This window comes from Haliaeetus albicilla, chromosome 5 (genome assembly GCF_947461875.1).
Source record: "Haliaeetus albicilla chromosome 5, bHalAlb1.1, whole genome shotgun sequence".
NCBI lineage: Eukaryota > Metazoa > Chordata > Aves > Accipitriformes > Accipitridae > Haliaeetus > Haliaeetus albicilla.
The window spans coordinates 20,591,397-20,616,148 of NC_091487.1; the positions used below are offsets into that span (position 1 = coordinate 20,591,397).

General features: G+C 38.7%; 1 protein-coding gene across 4 annotated transcripts in view; it reads left to right on the top strand.

Annotated features, from left to right (window-relative positions):
- Window positions 1-644: 644 nt before the first annotated feature.
- The window catches only part of GALC (galactosylceramidase), a 43,577-nt gene continuing 19,469 nt past the window's right edge, over window positions 645-24,752 (top strand). For 2 of the 4 annotated variants that reach the window (XM_069783704.1, XM_069783705.1), the window contains exons 1-7: window positions 720-968; window positions 2,139-2,207; window positions 4,109-4,172; window positions 5,603-5,716; window positions 7,157-7,296; window positions 9,554-9,592; window positions 14,780-14,907. In XM_069783704.1, coding sequence (XP_069639805.1) covers window positions 801-968; window positions 2,139-2,207; window positions 4,109-4,172; window positions 5,603-5,716; window positions 7,157-7,296; window positions 9,554-9,592; window positions 14,780-14,907 — 722 coding nt within the window. In that variant the 5' untranslated portion in view covers window positions 720-800. Of the gene's footprint in view, window positions 676-719; window positions 969-2,138; window positions 2,208-4,108; window positions 4,173-5,602; window positions 5,717-7,156; window positions 7,297-9,553; window positions 9,593-14,779; window positions 14,908-20,537; window positions 20,669-24,752 lie in introns of those variants that run through there. The other 2 variants (XM_069783706.1, XM_069783703.1) reach the window with 2 other exon arrangements.

Genomic DNA, 24,752 nt, shown 5'->3' on the forward strand with positions numbered 1-24,752 from the left:
GGCAGCCAGCACCCCTCTCCAGGGCAGGGCCTCTGCGGGCCTGGCCCGGTGCCCCAGGGCCACTCCCTGCCCGTTCTCGTACAAGCGATCAAAGGTCTTTCTCAGAAGGCGCTGGAGTTTTCTCCTCTAAAGTGCCGGTTTTTGCCTACTTTACGATAAATTTGGTGGCAGCCTGAGAGCAGGGTAAAACCAGGAAACTAGCTGCCGGGTGCTGGCGCCGGCCTGGAAATGAGAGATTCACTGGGAAACACCATCCCTCTCCCAGGAAAATTGCTGTGCCTTGCCAGAGGCCCCGAAAAAACCCGTCAGTTTGGCGTAGCTCTCACAACCTGGCTGCTCCTGCCGCACTGAACGCAATTTCCCTGTGTGTTCCCAGAGCATCCCTGTCCAGCCGTGACGCCCTCAACCCTCCTCCCCTCACAGCCGACTAGTCAGCCTTCCCACATCCCAAATGGCTCCCACAATAGCTTCACTCGCCATTCAGGGCCCAATTCGAGCACGCCGATAAGCTTCCCACCACGGAGCTTGCCTTGCCCTTTCTCAAAATGGCAACCACTAACTTCAACCCGGGAGGAGGCGGGGGGGCACTGCCCGTAAGAGCTGAAAGCCTTCCCCTCCCTCCGCCTTCCCGCTTAGCAAAATGGCGACGAAGGGTGCCCAGGCCCCGCCCCCCAGGTGACTGCCAGGTTGTGCGGTCACGTGACACGCGGAGCCGGCTGGTGGCGCGTTGCTGTAGGGACGGGGCGGCGCTCCTGGGACGCTGTCGGCGGCGCGGAGCGGAGCGGAGAGGAGCGGGTGGGATGGGGTGCGCGGCTTTGCTGTGGGGCTGGCTCCTGCTTGGCTGCAGCTGGGGCCCGGCCCCCCTCGGGGTCAGCGCCGCTGCGCTCTTGACGGCCACCTACGTGCTGGACGATGCCAGCGGGCCGGGCAGGCAGTTCGACGGGATCGGGGCTGTCAGCGGCGGCGGGGTGAGCGGCGCCGGCGGGTGTGGGGGCTCCTCCGGTGCTGTGGTGTTAATGCCCTCGTCGGGGCGGCGGTTGCAACGGGCGCTTGGGCGGGGGATTCCGTCAGTGGGTGCGTTTGGTGGCTTCGGTGCAGGCCCTCGAGAGGCTTCGGCGGGGCCTGGGCCGGGGGGTGTCGGTGAGGGGAGCCCTGGGGGCTGAGGGGGGTGTCGGTGAGGGGAGCCCTGGGGGCTGGGGGGAGGGTGTCGCTGAGGGGAGCCCTGGGGGCTGGGGGGAGGGTGTCGCTGAGGGGAGCCCTGGGGGCTGGGGGGAGGGTGTCGCTGAGGGGAGCCCGGGGGGGGGTGTCGCTGAGGGGAGACCTGGGGGCTGGGGGAGGGGAGAACTGTGAGGGGAACCGGAGGGGGGGCGTGGGGGGACGCGAGTGGGGATCTGAGGGGGAGTCCTGGAGACCCTGAGGAGAGCTGTGCGGGCAGTCCTGGCTGCGAGGAGAGCTGGAGCCGGGCCCTGCTTTGTGCCTGTCCTCCGCTCAGCTGCGCAATGGCTCTTTCTCATCAGGCTGCTCGGGGTGCCGAGGGCCAGCCACGTCCTCGGTGCCACTGGAGGAGAGCTAAGCCAGGGTGGTTTTTTTCTGTAGAGGGTCTTCCTAGCTACTTGTCTCTATGAGTTTCAAAATGCTGGAGGAGCCAACAGCCAGTCGTATGCTTTCCTGTGGTCCAGCCAGCAGAGCTGTGAGATCCTGCCTGTTTTTACGCCCTCTTGGACCTGCTGAGTTGCTTTCCTTGCCCTCCTGCCTGTGTGGCCCGTGAGCTCCCGTTGCCTTTGGTCTACAGTGAGCCAAAGCGGGGAGATTCCAGTGTAGCGGGTGAAATGGTGCTGGGAGGGAGCTGTGTTTTGCTTGCGCTAAGGCTGTGAGATCTCTTTGTTTCTCTATTCTCTCGACTCTTTGCAGTAAATTGCAGGTAACTGGAGTACAAGGCGATTGCAATCTGCAAAACCAGAAATGCACAATTGAAGGCTTAGAAAAGAGTTTTTGTAGGGGCTTAGCTGCGTTCCTGGTGCTATAATTATTTTTCTAGGTTTATTAGCTATGTGAAGGTCCTAGACTGACAAACAGGGATGTACTTACATGTTTTGAAAGTTCGGTTTTTATATTTTCATGTTTTCTTTCCATTTTAGGCCACATCTAGACTTCTGGTGAACTACCAAGAACCTTATCGCTCCCAGATTTTAGATTATCTGTTCAAGGTAAAGTTGGTTTTGCTGCTACAATAATGTCCAATTTCATGCAGAATTTCTTATTGTGTAATTTTGGAACTCCTATAGTATATTCAGTACTAGCTGAAATTAGACAAAATCTCATCTTGTAAAGCATCTACTTTAATATTGATTTTTATCAGAACCTTAAGTTTTAGCGGTCATTTTTGACAACTAGCGTGTTGTTCAGGAGCCTATTTCTTCAAATGATTATGAAATTTCCTTTATGTTTTCACAATATGTTTTAAAAAAAAATGTTTTCAACATATTTTCATCATCCGTGTAGGCTTAATGAGGATTAAATAATTTTTGTGGCTAAAATGAGGGGTTTAGCTGTTCATAGTGATTGCAGGAAGTGGGTCTTTGAGACAGTTTTGACTTTTTTGGAGCACAGATAGATTCACATAATGTGATAATGACTGCATCATTTTAATAGCGTATGTATTTCAAACTAGTCCCAAGTATAAGTGCGGTTACTCTAGAAGGTGGTTGAATGTTACTGGTTTGTAAGCTGCTTTAGTTAGCGAGTATAACCTGTAACTCAATATATGGTAAGATTATGACACTGGACAGTGATAACTTGTTTTGCTTTTGGCACTGTAAATTACTGTGCTGGAAGAGAATGTCATGTCACTTTCAAGTAGTGTAATCCAGATGGCTGGAGGGGAATAATTTACTGTGTAGTTTAAAGAATTGGTTTTAAAGGATAGAGTAAGGCATAATGTGTGACTGGGGGATCAAAACCTATGTTTTCTGGAGACCAAAGCTGTGTGTTACAAATATGAGTTTTCTGAAGGAATCACTAGGCATGTGGTAAAAGAAAATCTAGCTGAGAGATCATGATTTTCAAATAATTTTTGACATGTTTTTTCACCAAAATCTCTTAAGCCGTCATGAGATACCTGGGAGGGGTATACCTTGCCTCATTCTCCTTGTCTTTTAATGTCAACTTTCATGATAGGGATGGGAGAGCAAATGTGTTAGAAGTTTAAAATGAGAAATGTTAGAAAAAGAAATGGTAAATTGGGAATATTTGCTTCTTATTTAAAAACAAAGTAAAAAAATCCAAAATTTGTAAGCCAAGCAAACTATTGTCTATGCAGCCTATTTTCTTAATCAAACTGCATTCTCAAATCTTAAAACTTTTTTTTTTTTGTATGCCCAAATTATACTTGGGTAATTTCATGGAGGAGGCCAGCTCATTAGTGCTTATTAAAATAATGATTAGTTGTAACTTCTGGCTTGAGCAACTCTTAAGCCACTAATGGCTGGAAGGACATACTGGGATTGGGATCACCTGTATGAGCTTGAATTTTATATTCTGCTGCACCAGTCAGATGCCAGGGGAAGAGGGTAGCGAACTAGATGGCCATTTGTTTTCCAGTGTGGTGGGTTTTTTTTTCTCTTTTGCCTTTCCACCTGTAGTTAGCAGATTATTTCTGACCTGTATGTATCCTCTTTCAAGTAAGCAGTGTAACCATTCACATCAAAGAATAAATTACTTACAGAAATATTAACTTAAATAATTTCATTTTAAAAGAAAACAAACTTGACTTCTAGCAACATTAAAAATACCGTTGTGTTCCTCATGTAGCCCATGTTCTACTTCAAGAGCACTTCAGTATTTTCTTGAGTGTAAGCAATGTAAAATGTGCACAGCTGGGGAGAAGTGTTGTTAATGGTGCCAGTCAGTGAAACTGACTAAAGATAAGTACTATTTGTCTTGCTCAGTTTACTTTTGAAGAAGAATTTTGTATAATCTCTCATGGCATCTATAACAGGTGTTTAAAAAATGTATTGAATTTTTAGCATCCTCAAAATTGTACTTTAATTGCATTCTTCTTGTTAACAGCAGGATTCTGTTTGTTTTTCTGTCCGCTCTTTTTTTCTAGCCAAGTTTTGGTGCTTCTTTACATATACTCAAAGTAGAAATTGGAGGTGATGGACAATCAACAGGTATGAATTTTGCATGAGCAGGGCTTAACTAACTTCTCTTTGCAGTGATGCGGTAAGTAACACATCCTGCACGTGTTGCTTTAGCTGAAGCGTGGAGATGCATTCTGTAGTTGTATTGAAGTTGCAGAAAAACATGAACAATGTCTGCTAACTTGTAGAAGAGAAATTTACACTAACATTCTGGAGACAGTTCTCACTATCATATGGTCAATAGGTTGTGTTCTAGGGCAAACAAGGTCTTATTTTTCTCGCAAGATTAAGGAAGCTCTAGTAGCTTTGTGAATTGCAGAGCATTTCTCAAGTACCAGTTTTGCAATATAAACTGTAAAACTTGTTTAGGACTAGGTAGTTTATGTCTTAAAAGCGTGAAAATGGGAAGACAGCTGGTCAGCAGCAGTTACGTTTCTTCGGTTTAATGAGCTGCTGCATATCACTGGACTGGCGTTGTCTGACAGTAGGTGTGATCAGGGGTCTAAGTTTGGAATCATATTGTTCTATGTCTCTGACAAATAGAACTTCCAAATAGTCAAGCATTAGTAAGATTAAAAAAAAAAATCAATCCTATCTTCTGTAATAAAATGTGCTGTTTCAGCAGGCTTCATTAAAAAAAAAAACAAACCAAGTCTCATCAGAAGAGACCTCTGGAACAATTACGCATGTAGTTTAGCATAAGTAATTGTTGCAGTTGCGTGCACAAGTTATTAACTGACTTTTGTGTGTAATGACTTCCCATGCAACACCAATTCTTTTGCACCTTTCTAGTTTGTTTACCTTTGTCCGAGGGAATTCAGTGCATAGCCTTCGATTCTGAAAACTTCCTGCAGTCATGGAACACCATGGAAATGATAAACTGGATCTTTTACTATAAAAGTAAAAAAATCTCTTTCCTGTCACTGAAAAACTTCATAGCAGCTCCTTTCTTTTCTCTCCCTGGACTTGCCTTGCACAGAAGAAACAAACTATAACCTTTTGTTTGGTTTTTGGTTTAGATACAGCCTGCTTTGACAAATGTGGTAGTTTGTTGGTTGTTCTTTTTTTTTGTTCCCCCCTGCTGATCCTAATGCTGTAACTTTCCTAGCGGTTGTTGGGACCAAGATAATAATGAATATAGATTTAATATTATCATAGCTAGGGATAGAAAATGTCCAACAGTTAATCACATTCTGATGTTAAAAGCAGGCATAGTCCTTTAAAAATAAAAAATGATAAAATTTATGCTAAGTTAATATGCTAAGAATGAAGGGTGGCAAGTCTTGCATGTTCCTTCCCACTACTCATTTTGCTTTGAAATACATACCAAAGAACATGTGAATCATGTTGGAGATACGTGTTTGCATATTATGGCAGTGAGCAATACAGAAAACTTTATAATGTGTAACAGCTTATGACATAGAAGATAATTGTGAGCTACCTGTCTCTTTGCTTCCTAGATGGTACTGAACCCTCCCATATGCACTATGAAAATGATGAGAACTACTTCCGGGGCTATGAATGGTGGCTGATGAAAGAAGCTAAAAAGAGGAACCCCAAAATTAAACTGATTGGTAAATAGCTTCAGGGTTTAGGTTTTAAATGGTTTTTTTCCCCCTTAACCAAATTACCTTCCTGACCCTTAATTAGCATATTAATTTTAATGGGCAGATGTTTTGATGTTGCAGTAGACAAAGAAGAATCTCTAATATTTGGTAAGCTTGCCTTGATGTTTCACTTAAACTGTGTTTTACTTTGTTACAGTAGCACAACATTCTTATGTTGTCCTACTTAACAAGTAGCATAACGAGGATGTTTGTAAAAAGTAGCATAGGATAAGAAATGACTCTAATAATTTGCTTGTATTAAGTAACAATGCTTAGACTGTATCACAGCAATGAACGTAAATGATTTATCATGAGAGCTGAATTTCTGAATAATAGAGTAAAAAAATTGGGAGGGATAAAGTAAACTTATAGGAAGTATGAATCTGTAAGTCTTATATGCACTAAATTCAGTTATATGTTCTTATTACAAATCCATCACCCCCTCCCCACTATAGTAGTTCTTGTCTTCTGATTTGTCTTACTCTATTTAGTTGAGTCGTAAGAGAACTTTGCTGTCTCCCTGTTTGATCATGGGTTGTGTGTGTGCTGTGACAGTACAAATGTTGAACCCTAGATTTTAATTGAAACACTTAGGAAATGTATTCCACATGAAACAAGGTAAAAAATCTATCAATTAAAAAGTATCTAATCCCCCCCCCTCTTCCAGGGATCAGGCTTTGCCATATCCAGCCACAAGGCATGACTTGGTGCAGGATTTGCTAGTCAGATTCTATTAGACAGGCACAGTGACAAGCAGTAGGCTTACCATGTATGACTAATTGTGATTATTAATAACCTCCCTCTTCCTTCAGATGAAGCTCTCAACAAAGGAAGGAGGGTTTGCCTTTAAATTAGCCTATAAAAAATCAGCTGAAAACAGCATGATCTGGTTAGGTTAATTTGTTGTTCTTGTTTACTACAAGATCCAGTAAAGAGCTAAGACTTAGAAATGCTTTTTCATGATCCTAATCTTTCTTCCTCTTTATGATCAGATCATCACTTCTAAAATTCATATTCAGGAGATTAAAAACTTTTGGTGTTCAGTATTGATCCTTTGTCTGTAACTTTGTAAATTTTTATCATAAAATCTTTGGAATTTTAAACCTTAGAGCTAATACCACACAATTGAAAGATTGTATGTAGTCAGTTGTTCTCTAGTAATGAAATTTTTCTAGCTTTAAAAAAAAAAAAAAAAAGGCAGCTATTGATATGTTTGATCACAATTTATATTAGAGCATACTTTCCAGTTAAATAAGTTATGTGTCATTGTCTTCACTGGAACTATGTGAATTTGAAGTGCATATCTGCTCCTTTATTTTAGGTAGAACAAATTACAGCTTGCTATTGAAGCTTACCGAGTAATGTAGACCAACCACTTATCTTATTGTTTTTCTTCTCTCTTTCCAGGATTACCTTGGACATTTCCAGCATGGATAGGGAAGGGTGAAAACTGGCCCTATGACTATCCGGATGTCACTGCTTATTATATTGTTTCTTGGATATTAGGAGCTAAACAGTATCATGATTTGGACATTGACTATATTGGGGTCAGTAAAGCAAAATCTCCTGTACATTTTATCTATCTTCATTCCTAAGATCTTGGTGTCTCTGTTGATTACTGGAGGAGGGGAATGGGAAGATAAATTGTTTTGTGATTGCAGTTTTGGCTTTTTCTGGTGCAAGGGGAAAGGCAGAAGATATGTTAGTTTACAGTCTTCCTGCAGTAATGTCCATTAAAGCAGAACCAATGTAAAATGGCTAGTCTCCTGCCTTCTCAGTTCTAGAACAAAGTTACCAGAGAATGTGAGAATTCTGAAATCCATTTGAGTCTTGGGCTTGTAATTTTCTGCATTGCTTGTTCTGCTTGGGTTTCAGCAGTTAACTAATTCTTTTTTGTTAGCTGGTAAGACAGAGTTTGTGGAAGTCAGCTGATGTGACTTCTTGGCATAAAATATGGTCGCTGTTTTGCAGAAGAGCAATCCTCTAAAATTTCTTCCATTTTTAACTGTATTATTTATAGTAGATAAAGGTGCATATGTTACAGTACATTATAACTACTGTATTGTGTTACAGTGCAATATATGAAAGTAGTGAATTAATGTCTGAGAAAAATGTCGTGATTTGGAGATGAGAAAGAGAAGCAGTGTGGAAAAACACTTTTCAAGTTCATTATTTGACTGAGATTCAACTTTTTTTTTTCTGATTAAGAAAATGTGTTGCTAAGATTCCTCTAAAATCAGTCCTATACTTACAGACACACTTATTTTGGACTTTTAAGTGTTTTGATATGAGACAGTTGTTTAACTGCAGAAAAGCTGAAAATCACTTTGGTAGTCCAGAGCAAAGCTTCTGAAACTATGGTTCCCATGCCTCAAAGGAAGTCTCACCTTTCTGCTGTAATGTGGGAAGGTATATCTGATGTATAGCTACTCTAGAATGCACCCCCCTTGCTGTTGCTGATTTATTTCAGCTGTGTCAGTCTTGCATTTTGGGTAACACAGTGATGCTTCAGCAATTCCACTGGGGGACAGGGAGAACAACTGCTCTTAATTTTTCTCCTTGCTATGCTCTTAGAGCAGGAGGCAAGTTCTGCACTTCACATTTTTGAGTAATGTCTGGCTTCTGTGTTGTTACTTCACAGTGATTGGCCTTCTGAATTCTGTACTTCTAAGAAAAGGGAATTACTGCTTCTACAGGCACTGTGGTGACATTGCATATTGTCCGATTTCTTTGTGGGTATAATCTGAAATACAGGAAAGCAGTGAGGTCTGAAGGTGCAGAAACTGTCAAAAAAATTTTAATGCTGTTCTGATTCTACATTGTTAGCCTTTACTGCTCTTTGGGTTTATAGCGTATGTTATATATAATTATTTGCTTTATGATGAAATGAGCCTTTCAGTAAGTAACTTTTTGATTGGCTCATTTCTGAAGTCACATATTAGCACTTAGCGAAAGATCTAGAAATGTCAAAATCAAATGGACATATCCTACCTGCAAGAAACTGTCTGCTTGTACATGGTTGGGTAATCTACACCTACCGGGGATACTTCTACCTTTACTGGGGAATGTGAGTCACAGTGTTCGTGTTGTCATTAGAAAAAAAGGTAAGAAGGTTTTGGACTAGGCATTTTATTGGCCAGGGTATTTGGTAGAAAGGAAGACCAGCAGTCCTGCTTTTGAATTTTGAGCTATGTTTAGCTTAAACACTCTTTCCATAAAAGATGGAAAATCCAGAGCAAAAGAAATGAGATCATTTTGTGTCTATTTACTTAAACTGTGCTGAATCTCTCTTGTGCTCAAGTATAGATCTAATCCTGTGTAAATTAGAAAGAGAACTGTCAGTGTCATTGAATAACCCCCGAAAACTGTAGGCAGTTGTTCGATCTGTAGCTTATTCTAGCTCTCCTATGTCAGTGTATGTCAACAGGGCCCATTCATTAGGACCACACCTTGAAGCCACAATGTGTTTCTCAATGATTTCTAACTCACTGTAGACCCATTGGTAATAATGTCATGTGTAACGCTGCTACCATTGTAGAGCTCAAGCAGCTCTAGAGGTCTTTTCAGCCAGAAGGCAGTAAGTAGACCTTAGAGACAGATAAACAAGCTGCTATTTTGAACTTTCATACAGAATTCTCCTCTGAAGACCTGATAACAAAACCAACCAGAGCACTTTCCTCTAGCAAACTGAAACCATGGAGTTCATTAATGGATTGTATGATCTTACATATACATAAAAAAATCTTTCATTATGTATTGACATATCCTGATTTTTCTAAATGGCTTTTTACTTTTCCTTTATAGATATGGAATGAAAGGGCATTTAGTAGCAAATATATTAAGGTATGTATTTTTTCTTATTTCTCTGAAGTGAAATGTTTGTCTTTGTTATCACATGTAAACAATTAGCTTTTCTGAATTTACCTAGAGAAGGGACCGTAATCCTGAAACTACTTTTCTTACTGAACTCTGTTTCTTGTAGTTGCAGGCATGGAATGCTAACAGGATCAGATCTCCAGATTATTTTTTCTTTTTGTGTCTGTCTGTTACTTCGAACTTTAAGTGTGTCAGTGTATGCTAATGTTTAGGACCTCTACAATTTAATGGAAGCTCCAGTTGATGCTACTGAAATCATACAAATTCAGCATTAAATTCATCATCAAATACACAGTATTTCACTTAACCAATCTTGAGATATCTCTAACATCTCTCACTGCTGCCAGCCCTTGCTGCTCCCTTGCTCTTCTTTGAAAACTCACTTCTGTTTATTATGTTATCTTGAAGTGGAATGTGAAGTACAAGCTTCTGGTTTGTTCATTTCTTGTTGCTGCTTTGAGGCTAAGAAGCAGTAGCATTACCTCTTCTTAAAAGCAAATGAGTTAAATTGAGTGTATAGAAAAACTGCTGATTTTTTTTTTTTTTTTTTTCAGAACTCAGCAGGGATTTGATCCTATCTGCTTAAAATTAGTCAATTAGTTGCTATTAGAAAAGTTTCAATTCTAACAGTTTGTGTACACTGGATGAGGTTAGTCACATCATTTGTCCTTGGCAGCTTCTATAGTTATTTTGTTCAGTGATTAGTTTTAGTAGAATGATACAGGAAATTGCTTACAACAATTAAAATTGACATTGCAATAAGAGGAAAAAGGTAACTTTTAAGTATCTTTCATGAGGCTGGCATATATAAAATTCTGCCTACTCCTGAAAACTGAGAATGATCTCCTATAAAACATTTCTTTTTTAAAATTATATCTCCTAGAATGTAGAATTAGATGAATACCCTTATAGCTGTTTCCTATGATTTGTGCAGTGCTTTGACTGAGGGAGGGCAGGAAGCATTGGCAGAAAGCTTGTTGCTGGTTGTATACCTTGTACAAAGAGGAATACTTTATATCCAGCTTTATGGGTTTCTTGTTAACAAATATGTTAATCAACCATGTATTTAAAACTGATTTACCAGATCCACTGCCACCACAGTAACTTAGTTTCCAAGTCTCAACACATCTTAGACCAAATTCTGTTATGTATACTCACGACTAATTTCATTAAAGGTATTTTCTAGACTCTCACTTTTGTAGGCTGCTAGGCCATTAGTTCTTTTTGGGCACAGAGGTTTGGCACTAGAGTTTTTGGGTGACTTACAAAATCCTTTCCAGAGAAAACACAAATACACTGAAGTGTGACACAGCAGTGTATCTTGGCATCTATGTCAAGGTGTCATTTCTTTGGGCATGTGTTGCACTAAAGTGTAAAGGAGTTTGGCAGAAGATAAACCCCCTTGGGTTCCAGCTTATCCTCAGATATCAGAGGGGCTGGGGGAAGCTAGGCTTAGATTCTGAGTGATGCCCAATTCAACACTGTACGGTTGCATTCAGTATATATTGAACTACCACGATTACGGGTGCACAAATAGCGCAATATACTTTCAATCTAGTTGCGTTCAATGAACTATCGCGGCCAGACTTAAGAAGTTGGGTTGTGTTCGACAAACTATCACGGCTAGATTTTAATGAACAGTACAGTTTATTAAAGCAGGAGAGCAGGTTCTTTTGGATTGCCGGTGATAAATACATTGTCTGCAAAGCATGTGCAAATGCCAAGAATATGAATAGTACAGTTGACTACAAGTGTGCTACATTATGGAAAAACTCTACAGAGATTTCTCAGTTTCCTGGGGAAGCACTCAGTATAACCGAGGGTTTGAATGTTACCCAGTAGGCGTCCATATGGGAGGAAGGAGAGGTTCAGCCTGTCGACTGATCCTGGAAGTCAGCGATGTCCTCCCCACTTGTCTACGATGGTATCTTCCCTAGCATTCCTCCTGTCTTCAGCCCTTTCATACTATTTTCTTATTTTTAGGTGGAGGTTGAGTGACTCTAGTCATACATACCTTTATTTTGATTGGTATCAATAAGTCACCTCCAGCAATTATTCCACAGCATGTTAAGTAACAAAACTCTGGTGGAGATGCTTCAGATTTTGCTAGTGAAGCTCTTAAATCCCTGTGTAAACTTGTTCAGTGGGTGTGCTTAGAATCCTCTTAAAATATCCCATCCCAATGTGTGCTCAGCACAAAACACAGCCTAACTGTTTTTAAAGGTGGGAAACGAGTTCATAGGGTGTTCTTTTTATTACCCCCCCCAGGAACTAGAAATTTTCTGTTATATTTAGCCTCAGGCAGTGTGGGTTCCAGGCTTTTCTTTTTCAAAAATAAAAGTGGTTCACTAATCTGGTATAGGCTGATGGAGAAATCACTAAGGATACTAGTAGTCTCCTAAAGGATAATCCTAATCATAGGTCATTTATGCTGGTAGAGGAGGAGGGGAAAGAGTTTCTATGTGTGGGCTTCAAGTAGAAATCTCTAGTTGTTCAGTGTGTATGTTGTAGAAACAAAACCAAACAGAACTGAAAACGCTTGCAGGCTGGAATAAAACAGTGCAAAGAAGGTGGAAGATAAATAGCGAGGTTTTTTGTTTGGTTTGTTTTGGTGGGGTTTTTTTTTTTTTTTGAGCTGCAAGTTTATCTCTTCACTGACTAGATGTTATGTTGCTTGGAATACCTGTGAGACTGAACCCTTTGTAAAAAGATTCATCAGAGAGAGAAGGCCGATCTTAATATAAATAAAATACTCATTTTATTTCCCTATATCACTGATTGGCTCTTTTTTTAAAACTGATTTTCTGGCTTTTTGTATGTCTTGTAAGAAATAGAAACATTCTATTTTGCTCAGTCCTATGTCATGTCACCTGGAGGCTTTCTCATCTGTTTGTCTTGGCTTTCTAATGTGGGGAGAATGAATGTGGAGAACAGTCGAGTGTAGGTGTGGCATTCTACTTGTTAGCTTTTTAAATGCTGTTGAATTGGGACTAAGCTTTTGGCTTCTAGAGCTAAATGTTTTGTTTAAAATTTGATCTTAAAATCACGCAAGTATTTGTTGAAAAGTTGTCAGCCTTCCCTCCACTGTACATTAATTGATACAAGGCTTTTTATTTAACACCGGTTTTACCATTCATTCTCTTGCCACGTGACACTGCATAGTGTATCTATTCTCTAATCAGCACAATAGTTCTATTTGCAGTCCGCCATTTTGAAAAAGGTCTAGTTACTGAAGTGTGCCAATGTACACCAAACATTTTCTGTAATGTCTGACAAATACATGACATAGGCTCTTAGTTATCTTGCTAAATTTTTACTTGTAAGAAGTTATTTTAGTTAGTTCATCCACGAAGACACTAGTTATGTTTCTTATTAAGCAGAAAAAATGAAAAAAGAAATTATGATTCTATTGCTTATAAATTCTTATTCATGAAGATCCTATTCTTCCAATTATATTTTTAAATATGGTCATCTTAAACTAACCCTAAACTTTAAGGAGTATCTGTATATAAAATTTAATACTGGCTGTGGGGGAACCATTCTGCATATGTTGTTATGGAGTGTATTTTGAGTGTCTACGGTTCTGTCTCCTTGGTACTTACGTTTCAACATGGAAGTTCTGCAATCTTTCTAGTAATTTTGTTCTTCTGAACTATCTCTATGGTTAGGCAGTTTTTCCAAATATCTATCTAGCTAGAAAGCTTTAAACTGCAAGGACCTTACTGTAAGTATTTTTACCATTATGAATTTTTCTTGTGGTAAACTTTATGCTTCAAAGGCTTCAAGCAGTTCAACAGAGTTTCATTGCTACTTTTCTTCTTAGTAAGTTTTTTGTCTTTTAGATCTAGGCTTTCATTGTCACCAACACTTGGACTTCGCTTTGTGTCCTAATTTGACTACACGTCAAAATAGAAATGCTTATTGTTCTCCTTCACATTGCTGGAGGGCTATTACAAGAAATTATTTAAGGATTCATGCTTACTGATCTTCAAATGGTTGGAAAAAACTTTCTTATGTATATATGCATGCATGCATACATACAGCACATAGTACATCATTCCTTTATATCCAAGATTGAAAAAAGGATTTTAGACTGTGGACTGATGTCCTTTTTCAGATGCAACTGTATGTGGAAGCTGCTGAAAATGCTTTTTTAAATTTTTTTTTTTTTAAATATGAGTGTTCATATAAAACATGCTTGTATAACATCAGCCCTTGGTTCATTCTTAGCTGTTAGAGCTGCTTATATTTTGCCTGGGTGTATTTTGTCTAAGAAGTTCCACAGGCAGATGTGAGAGGTTTATCATCTTTGACAGTGAACTAGTAAGGAGAAGCTGGAAAGACAGAACAGGAATTCTCTTCTGCTGGATGTTTGAATTCAAAGTTGACTGCCCTCAGCTTTGTTGTAAATATGCAATTCCAGTTTTATGCATTATGTTCTTGAAAATTAGCGAGACATTATGAGAGCCAAGTAATGGGTAAACTTAAATATCAGACACAACATCAAGGATCTTTTTTTTGTTCAGTAAAATAGCCTGTGAAAAGAATGCTTAGGTGCTCTTCACTTGAAAAAGACAGATGTTTGGCAAAGATTTCTGTTCCTATAGAGACCTGCATGGTTACAAGGTCTTTTCCATTTTAAAACTTCAGTTCCTGTTTTCTCAATATACTTTTTTTGGGATCAGGTTAACTTTCACTTCTGATCACTTGTGGAGGTATGTCCACTTCCACATTCCAGCCAGTCATCATTTTCAGATCAACTTAACGTGACTGACTTTACTTATGAGTAATGGATTTATCATAATGAATTACATGCATGCAGTGGATGGAATCACTAAGTTGAGAGTGTCCGAGTAGAGTACCTGTATGCACATGGGGTGTCAAAAGTAATCCAAGTGATGAGAAGCCCATTTTTGTGTAATGGCTATCTGAATGTCATGGATAACCCTTCAGTGTTAAAAATACTTATCATTAACTTTGTCTTAGTTGTCATTATGGCTCTCCTTTGAGAAGTGAGAACTTTTCTTACCCATCTTGGTCTGAAGACAAAAGCTTCCACCAACTCCTACAGTTCTTAAATTATTTTCAGTCTTAAATCTTCACATTGTCTGGTTGATGAAGGCTGTCCTTTAAGTGGTGTTATCTGTTACTAAGGTACTTCGACAATCTTTGGACAGACTGGGTCTAAGGAACATTGGCATCATCGCTGCGGATGGAGATTGGAACATTTCAAAGGAGATGATAGTTGATCCCTATCTTAATGATGCTGTTGAGGTAGTTGGGTAAGTGTGGGAGAAGGGAGGAGTTTTACACATTGCTTATTGTTTCATTTCTGTAAGTCAGTCTTCATTTTGAGAATTCATATATTCTTATTTCATACTTCCTAGCCATTCATGTACAGTGATAACTGATTACTCTTTCCTGTCTTCCTATCTTCTTTCAGTTTAGTACATGTGTAAGGTAGCCTTATTGCTCTTCCATCATTTCTTTCAAGTGTTCAGTTAGGAGCTCTGTTCTAGGCTTCTTATCTTAGCATTAGCGAATGACAGGAGACTTATAGCTAATCTGCATGTGCATCTTCAAAGTCAGAAAAACCTTAGGACTGAATTCTTGGTCTGCAGTCAGTTCTAACTTCAGGTGAACTTGAACTTTCACACTGGAACTTACAACCCTTGGACTTCCCATGATTGCAGCATTCCCTGTTACATATGCTTTGCTTGATATTTTTCTGGTCATGTTCTAAAGCTAGGAGTTTCTATTTGTTCCTTATATCTGATAACAGAGAGTGTTAGAAGCACATACACAGATAGTAAAGTAGGAGTAAAAACAAGCATCCAAAGTTTAAAAACAAACTAATACAACCTATCTCAATTTTAGCAGCTAGGAATGCCCACTGTTGTAGTTCTGGCAAGTGGCAACTTGATTGTTTGCCTGCACTCTCACTCCATAATACACTTTTTTACTACCTTGCTTCTATCAACTGACTTGGTAATAGAATAATAGCTGCCCTTGCTTTCTTTATAATCTCAGATTTCTCAAAACTATAAATAGTTTTAAAAATTATAGCACATTCCTGGTGGAAATGACCTATATGTGTATAAATTGTTCACTTGTGTTACATCTGTTAACTTGCTTACCTCTGTTGTTAACCTTACTCTGATAAGAAAGTGCTTGTGGTCACTAGTGTACCATTTATCCTCATCTATATGTAAGGGGGTGTGATATGCTTATAATTGTTTAAACTAATGCATGGTTCAAAGGTTATAGCAAGTCAGTTAAGCAGGTTTTTTATAAGATCCCTGCTTATGTGTTGAACTTGTAACACTGATCACCTGGAAGTGGCTGCTTGAGAAATACCAATTATAATGCCAGCATTGAGTAACTCATTTGGTTTAAAAACATATAACTTTAAGTTAGGCAAGATTTGCACCTCAGCAAGTTATAGCACATTAGGAAATGTTTTAGTTATGATTTCCATGCCAATGAAACTTGCAGAATGAATGAACTGAGTGTGTATGGTTCATATTTCTTAGAGTTTGACAGAATCAAGGCTAGGAGTGCCTGTTTTTGTTTGTAGCCTTTAGGACCACGGACATGTTTTAGTTGGTTTTTTTAAGATGAAAGTTCTTTTTGTCAGAGTTTTTTCTTGAATGTCATACAGATTTTTCTCCAACTCCCCCAGCCCTGCTGATCAGAAAAAATGAAGAGTTAGGAGACTATTTCCTGTGCAGTAGTGTTGTTACCTATTAAGAAATTAAGGTTAGTACAAAATGAGAACACCATGTTTTTCAGCCCATGCTGACTTTAAGGCACCAACTACCAAACAGAGTTCTTGCTGACCTAGAGAACAATAACGGTATTTAGGTGTCTGTCATTCAAATGCTCAGGTTCAGAAAGTTGCTGAAAGTACACTGTATCTGTATGTCTCTTAGATAACTGTGTCTAGTTGTTTGCAAAATCTACTAGTCAATCTGTTTTCCTAAATAGTCCTAAATTGTTTTCTCAGAAATCCTTTCCTGTACATTGTTCTGTAATCTCTTTTCAAGTATAACCCTCTCTGTGACTTTTTCTTAGTTCTTCCATTTTGGAATGGAAACCTGGGATTAAATTTATATTGTTTTATTTAGAAATTATCAAGATAATTGAAATTATAGCTTTGACATCCATCCACAAAAAGTAACTGACCTTTCCCTTTCTTTGTGTTTCCTTTCATTTTCTTTTTTTCCTTTCCTTTCATTTTCGCATCAGGTGACTTTTACCTTGATACCATTGCTCCCCATGAGCTTTATCCCTGCCTAAAATACCATTTGCAATCTGAAACATATGTAAGGTAGATTTAAGGTAAAGTTTCTATGTCCATTTTTTCCCCTCCATATTTGGTCTGCTGGCTTATGTTTTAAAAGATGGAGGACTTTATATTTTCTCATTAGAACGAAGGCTACTAAGCTGTTATCATTCAGTGTGTTTCAATTTCATTGGTTAAAGGAGTGGTCTTCTGAACATAACTGCTTTCCATCATTTCGTACCAATGAGTTGCAGCAATTGCCATTGAAAACAGGAATTTCATTAGAAGAAGAAAAGAAAAAAGCCTTTATCTGCTACTAAATCAAATTACTTACCTGGTATTCATAAAGTGCTTGAAAATGAAAAAAAAATTGTAATATAGTTAGCTCAAGTCTTAAACTGTTATGTTATGCTTCCTTATTTTGTTTGCAAGACCATCTTCACTTGTCTTCCTGTGTTATTTTGATGGGTGCTATTTCTGTGTTTGTATAGTATATATTCATATTGCTTTTCTCCCAGGATGTATTATGACTCAGTACTACATCTTCTGTGTTAGGCATGGATTTTGTTTGCTGTATTTAATAAAGCCTACAGAACCCATAGCTCTATTTGGCAAGTCCTTTCTTAAAGGCCTATATGCCAATACACAATTAGACTTGAATATATTCCACAGTCTTTTTTTTCTGATGTTTATCTAGAAGTAGACAAACTGAAAATGTTTTTCCATAGTTCTCAATTATTTAAGTTATCTTTGACTTGTAAGTCATTATTAGTGGACAGTAATTGTATGTTGGGTGGTGGAAAAAAATCTGCCTTTGTCGGTATTTACCAGACAGAACAAATCATATTTTATTTCTAGTTGATGCAGCATGCATCTTTTCTAATACAATGATCAAATAGCAGAAATAATTGCTGCCATTTCAATTTATCTTTTTTTCCTGTCTCCTAGTGTCTGTCATTTAAAAACAATAAACATGGTAAGTTTTAATGGACAAAGAACATGGGGGATGTATTTAAGAGCTATTTGTCAATTACTATGGCTTTTAAGTAACTGGTTCTTGTTCTGTTGATTTTCATAGTTAATATGGTTGCAGCTTTAGAGGAATCATCAGTCTTATGATCCAGGAGTGCTTTCTCAGTGCAATAGGAAGAACAAGTTCAGTTCACTGTTGTTTGCTCTCTCTGAGGTAGAAAACATTAGCTGTAAGAGAGAAGGATGAATTGACTTGTCTAAGACTATGCTAAGCTGGTAGAAGAATAAAGATTAATTATAGAAAATACTGTCTTATGAACTTATTTTATGATTTTGGACCATGCTGCTTTTGCCATTGTTTTAGACAGGATTTTTGTATTGCATAGTTAAAAGCACAGGCTAGAAACTTTATTTTGGATTTATGTAACTGATCTTAAGTTGTAACATTTGTCTCAATTTAAACCAATAGATATTACTGGTAGGACAGCCTTGTCTTTTTTTTTTTTTTCTTATTTCTGGGGATTAGGTAAAATTATTTCTGTAATTAGTCAGAATTATTGACTAACCTGGTTTGCACAGGACCTCTGGAGGACATCTGGTTGAACACCCCCCTCCTCCCCCCCCCCCCCCCCCCCCCCCCCGCATCAAGCGGGTGCAATTAGATCATGGTGCTGAGGCTTTGATATCTTCATAACCCCATTGGGCAACATATTCCATGTGTTTGACCATACTCACACTCTTCTTTTTTTTTTTAAGTTCTTAAACCTAACTGAATTTTTCATCAGTCCACAGCCTGTACTGTTGCAAAGGGTTATTCTGTCCCAGGTACAGGACTTTGTGTTTGCATCTGTTGAACTTGACGAGGTTCCTGTCAGCCTGTTTTTTCCAGTCTGTTAGTTCCTTCTAAATAACAGCCCTCCTTTTCAACATATAATTGTTGTTGTGGATTAACCCTGGTAGGCAGCTCAGCCCCACACAGCCATTCATTCAATCCCTGTCAATGGGATGGGGGGGGAGAATCAGAAGGGTGAAAGTGAGGAAAAAGTGTGGGTTGAGATAAAGATAGCTTAATAGGGAAAACAAAAGCTGTGTGTGCAAGCAAAGCAAAATGTGAACTTCCCGAGTTTTATTGAAGACATCAAACAGTATTGGCCCTAATATCAGCATATGGGGACATGGCTAGCCAACTGCACCCTGGTTGGACTTTTCTATCCACCTTGGTGGGAGACTTTGCTAAAGTCAAGGCATATGATATCCACTGATTTCACCTTGCCCACACAGGTAGTCATCTTGTTGTAGAAAGCAACCATGTTTATCAGGCATGATTTGCCCTTAGTAAATCCATGCTGCCATTCCCAGTCATCCTCCTATCCTTCTTATGCTTGGAAATGGCTTCCAGGAAGACTTGCTCTGTAACCTTCCTGGGGACTGAGGCTAGATTGATGGGCCTGTAGTTTCTCAGATCCTCCTTCTTGAAGACGGGCATTAAAACTGTTTTTCTCTAGTCATCAGGGACCTCTCCTAATCACTAAATACTTTAGCCTTTGTGTGTATGTTAAGTCTGCAAACCAAATACTGCCTTATTCTAATGCAAGATGTAATGGGAAAATACGATGCAGAAGTAATACTACATTGTAGTACTACATTGTCTTCAGGCAAGGTTCTTAAGACTTTGGGGCAGGAAATCTTGAGGTTTCAGGCTACTGTCAGACTGCACATAAGCTAGTTCAGATTCTGATCGGTGGAAAAAAAAAGTCTTGCAGCACTGTTTGCTGCAGATAGTGTTCTGTTAGAGAAGATTATATATGGTAGAAATATACAGAGTGATTTGAAGGTAGGTAGGCATTTGATGTTATTTGAATTGACAAGTACAGCAAATGCTCTTTAGGGAACCTTTGGACTTCAAGAAACTACATTGTTAGACTCAGTCTTACGTGACATTTTAGGTTTGTTTCATTGACTTTGAAGGCCTTAAAATGTCTCTAGGGACTACTATGCAGTTGCGTAATAAGGTGTGTATGTGTCTGGGGTTTCTCTTGTTTCTTGTGTTGGTTGTGTTTAGGAAGAGCTGATCTCATTTGTGTTGCTTCTCTGTTAAACTGAAATAGTTGATGAGCAGGGAGAATAGGGAGAATCACCTCCTTTTCTTAATTAAATGTTTACTGTGCTTTCACAAGGTTTGTAAGTTATAATTCAGTTGTCCTTGCCCTGTGTGTCGTCATTGTGGCCTAACCCTCAACATTGTAACATCTAAGTGGCTGGCTTGCGAATAGAGTATCTTGCACGAAATATGATATGCTTTGTCTTTATCTGCGGTTTTGTGTGTGTAAGAAAATAAGAAACAAATGTCTTAAATTTTTCCTTTTGTCATGTACGTTGTGGTTTGGCATGGTAGAGAAAGAAGGTGTCTTTCTTTGAAGGCACTTTGTGCTTGACAATCTATTACATTTTGTTTGGTGTAGCAGTTGTTGTCCAAGTTGTAAAAACAAGAACTGGAACATGATTTAGTTTTGGAATAAGTTCAAATAGTGCTGAAGAAGATTCTTCCTTTCCCAATACACTTTTTTGGCAATTTGAAAAACATTTTTTTTATTTGTCCCTTCTCTCTGTTCTTTGCTCTTCTTTTTTTTTTTTTTTTTCTTTTTTTTCCCAAAGCTGTTGAGATACACGTTGGATAAGCACGGTCTGCAGCAGGTGAGGATCATAGCCAGCGATAGACTGTGGGAGCCCATTTCCTTTGTCTTGCTGCTTGACTCTGAGCTCCATGGAGTGGTCGATGTGATTGGGTAGGGGGTTCTCTCTGTTTTTCTTTCTTGGTGGTTTGTTCATAGTTTGTCTTCATCTTGCTTATTTGTAACTAGCACAGCCAAAGCTTTACTTCTCTATACTCTTACCTGCAATGAAAGGATTGATACTATAATCTTTCCTATGAACCCACATCAAATCACATGGGCTGTTGTCCTAGTGACAGCTTCAACCCTTTAATTGAATCATGAATCTCCTATCATGTGGAAGATTCCTATGGGCTATTGTTGCACTTTTGATGAATTGGAGTTTTTTTGGACAGCCCTGTTTATTCTGAGGGTTGTTTTGGTTCCTGTATTTGGTATGCAAAAAGTGCTTTATCTTTACAGCTTTGTATACAGCCTTGTATTACTGACTTCCACTGGTCTGTTACAGAAATGGGTCTGATCCAGAAATGAATTTTGGTTACAATAATGTCTTGATTCTTAGTTCCCATTTTGTTTTGATGGGAAGGTTGTGTTTGGAAAGCATGCAACCAGCTGACTTGTTTTTCCTGTTCTGGGTTTCATCATATGATGCTAATATTTTGCAAAAGTAGTAGACTAAATCTGAGATTGGTTACTGACTTGTCTGCTGAATGGATACGTGTGTAAGACTTGCTCATTAACTTTTCTTTTTACAGTAGCTCTAAATTTTAATTAGTAGGTTCCATAAACTTGCCTGACCCAATCACATGCTTCAAATGTGGCTGTTGCTTGCTTCAACTTGACTGTTTTTCATTCATCTTTATATATCTGACCCACAGGAGGTGTAGAAATGAAGGCTTTCCCTCCAAATGTAACAGGCAGTCAGTGCCCCCCCTTCCCCCAGTCAATGCCTCCCCCCATTCTGAACAACAAAAAGTACCCTGACAGTATTTTTGCAAGTGGAGTCTTGGATCTTGTGCTGATCAAGAAGTGAAAGCAATTGTGAACTTACTCGGACCAGATGAAAACCCACTGTAATTACCATGATCCCAATGTAGTAAGCATGCTTTGTTTCTGTTTTTTTGGAGCTACAAGTATGCACCCAGAGTCAGTTCCTGAAGCTCAACTGTTTTTACACTATCTCAGTAAGCTGTAGTTGCTTAACTCTTTTCAAGTGTAAGTTTTATGTCCCTACCCTGATTCAATATTAACAGGGAGATGAAATACTCCCTGTGTAATGGATGATCAGTTGGCTGCTGGACATTTAGTAGTGTACATCTCATCATTTAGCTTTTAAAAAAATTGTTGGCTTTCTTTTTTATTTGAAACTATTGAAAGTATTTCAGATAGCCAGGATTTTACATGGATGTACATAAAATCAATTTTGGACTTGGTAACAAAATTTGTGATCTGTGAGGTGTCTCATCAGACAAGCTGGATGGGAGACTAGTTAAAGCTGCTGCTTTGTTTCATTTTGCACTATTTGTGTCTAGGCTTCATCTGCAAGATGTTGTAATGGCTAGAAATTAGAGGGAGCCCTGAAGACACACTGTAAAACTATTGAATAGATGTTCACCCACACAGGAATGACCCAGGTCACCAAAGGTCTTTATAATGTGATATTTCCAAACAGCTTTTCAGAGCTATTATGGTTGCATCAATTTTACCAGTGAAATGAAATATGATGAATTATAAACAAGTATTACTCCTACTTTGAACACATTTAAATTACACTGTAGCTCTTGAAAACAGTATTTTTCAAGGATGGGCTTGCAAATTCCAGGGCTATTCAGGAGTACTTTAGATGTCCTACTTGTTTGTAACACAGTTAAACCAGTTAGGTTTTTGCATGCTATACAGTTAGAGACCAAGTTATTCTGACTCTACCTGTTGAAACCCCACCCCTGCCACTACTGTTAATTGAAAGAAAATAGGAAGTGTTTAGAAAGTGTCAGTAAGTTTAGGAGTAACAGCTTTTACTTTCACCTAATATAAATTTAGTATGCCATTAGGTGACAATTCAGTCTTTCTGGTTAGAAGCATCAGTGTTCTTAACCAGATCTGTTCAAAACACACATTTGGCTGAATGTGTCACTGAAAACCAAGCCTTTTAAAGAAATTTTTTAGACCTAATTACACCCAAGTTAACAACCTAAGAAAAACAAGATGATGTTGTGACATTACTGCATGATGGAATCATGATGTGGTGCCTGTAGGAGTGGGAATTCAAACTGCCCCAAGTCCCTCTCAGGCTTGTGTGCTGATACAGAATGAGAAATAGGAAAGACAGTGTTGTTAGCTGACGATTTCTGTTTTCTAGAGATGTTTTTGAGAACTAGATTTTGAGCTTTTCATAGGTAGCGGTTTTCTGCAAAGCTTCATTCATTGTAGTCATGGTATTATATAGGCTGATCTTTTTAAAGATTTATTTAATTTCTACAGCCTTATACTGATGCATGAGAGAAAAATGGTGGAAAACCCTGCTATTTCTATCCTGATTTTCCCTTTCCTCCCCTTTGGGCCATTGCTATGTGCAAAACAAAAAATAACACAGACTTCTTTGTTTTTTTTTTTTAACTAAGTTATCCAGATGGAGTCACTGTGGGAAGTTGTGCAAAGCAGTATTTACAATCCATAAGTAGCAGAGCTTTTCTTAATTAATGTTACTTTCTTAATATATCTGATTTAGTTTAGCTACCCTACACAGGTAACTGTGAATTATTTTTCCCATTGGAGTTACTGCTTCATCATCTGCTGTATAAAACATACTTAATCTCATAATAGTTAATATTTCAAAAATACTTTGTTACCACTCTAACAGCTAGAGGCCCTGATGATGAACCAACCATCTGCTGGTTCTAGTGAGATTGAAAGAAGGAGGGAACAACGACAATACTTTTTTAGTAACTGGCAGTGGTTTGAAGAAATTCAGACACTGATAGTAATAGCTGTTGGTAAACTCTTCTCAGTAATAAGAGGTTTAAACCTGTGTCACTTTTGTTATAATTTTGTTCCTACTATTCCTTTCATTACCTTTTCTCTGCCAAGATCCATTCTTTTTCCCCCTTTCATGATATACATCACTTTTTCCTCTCTCTTTGCAACGGCCTTCTGTTACAGTGTTACTGACTCTGCTCTTTTGAGCAGAGAATCCAAAATCCCACTGCTTCTCCTGAAGCATCACATCTATAAGAATGATGCATAAGCTCTGCTCCAGTTCATTTCAGGCAGTAAGAAGGGTAGGTGTTTAGGAGTCTGTGGTTTTTCCTGAAACATTAATCAGGATACTCAAGTCTTTCCAAATGGTAGTGGTCCTTGAGTGGACCAATTATTTCCTGAGAGTGATTGGAGTGTAGTCACTCCTTTGTAGGAGTTTTCATTTCCAGTGCAGTAAAAAGATTGTTTTCACTACTGAAGGAGCAGAGCACGCTGTTCCGGACACAGCTAATCTCTTGTCCTTTGCTGCGCACCTTGTGTTAGTTGTTGAGGCTGTAGAGTGGCACAAGATGTCTAAAAGAGGGCTGTAGCATGATCTAGTGTTTCTTTAAATATAAATCACATAGAGTTCAACAAGTCCAGCACACAGTGGTTGTGAAAGCCTTCACTGTAATCTGATAGCAAATGTTTATTTTGTGCATTTGGGTGGCTCTTAAAGTATACATTCTACAGTGCTATTAAAAGCTTAAAAAAAAAAAAGGATTGGTGTACTTTTTAAAAAAATAAGTTAGTTATCATGTGGAATACGAGTTACACACTCCTTAGTCATGTCCTACTTTTTAAGGACTAATGTTTATATTAATGAAAGTAAAACAAAACTCCTTGGTTAACAGCCATGTAAGTGAAAAGCAAATACAATGTAAATTGTGTTCATTAACAGTAATAGAAATTGCATCTAAGAGCAGAGAAAAATGATTAATTTCTCAACTGGTGGTGAAGCTGTTTTATCTGATTGCATATCAATGGGTCAAAATGAGAATATTTTAAGGGTGTGGGCTTTAAGTGGAGCAAAGCTGCCAATAAAGATACACTGAAGGAGTCTGCATCTAGAACCTGCTTGTTCTCCCTGTAACTTTAATCCTGTTTATCATCCCTATTTTTTCCAATTTATTTCAATGGCGTTAGTGTCTTTACATAGAATTATTTTTCTTCCTTCTTATGC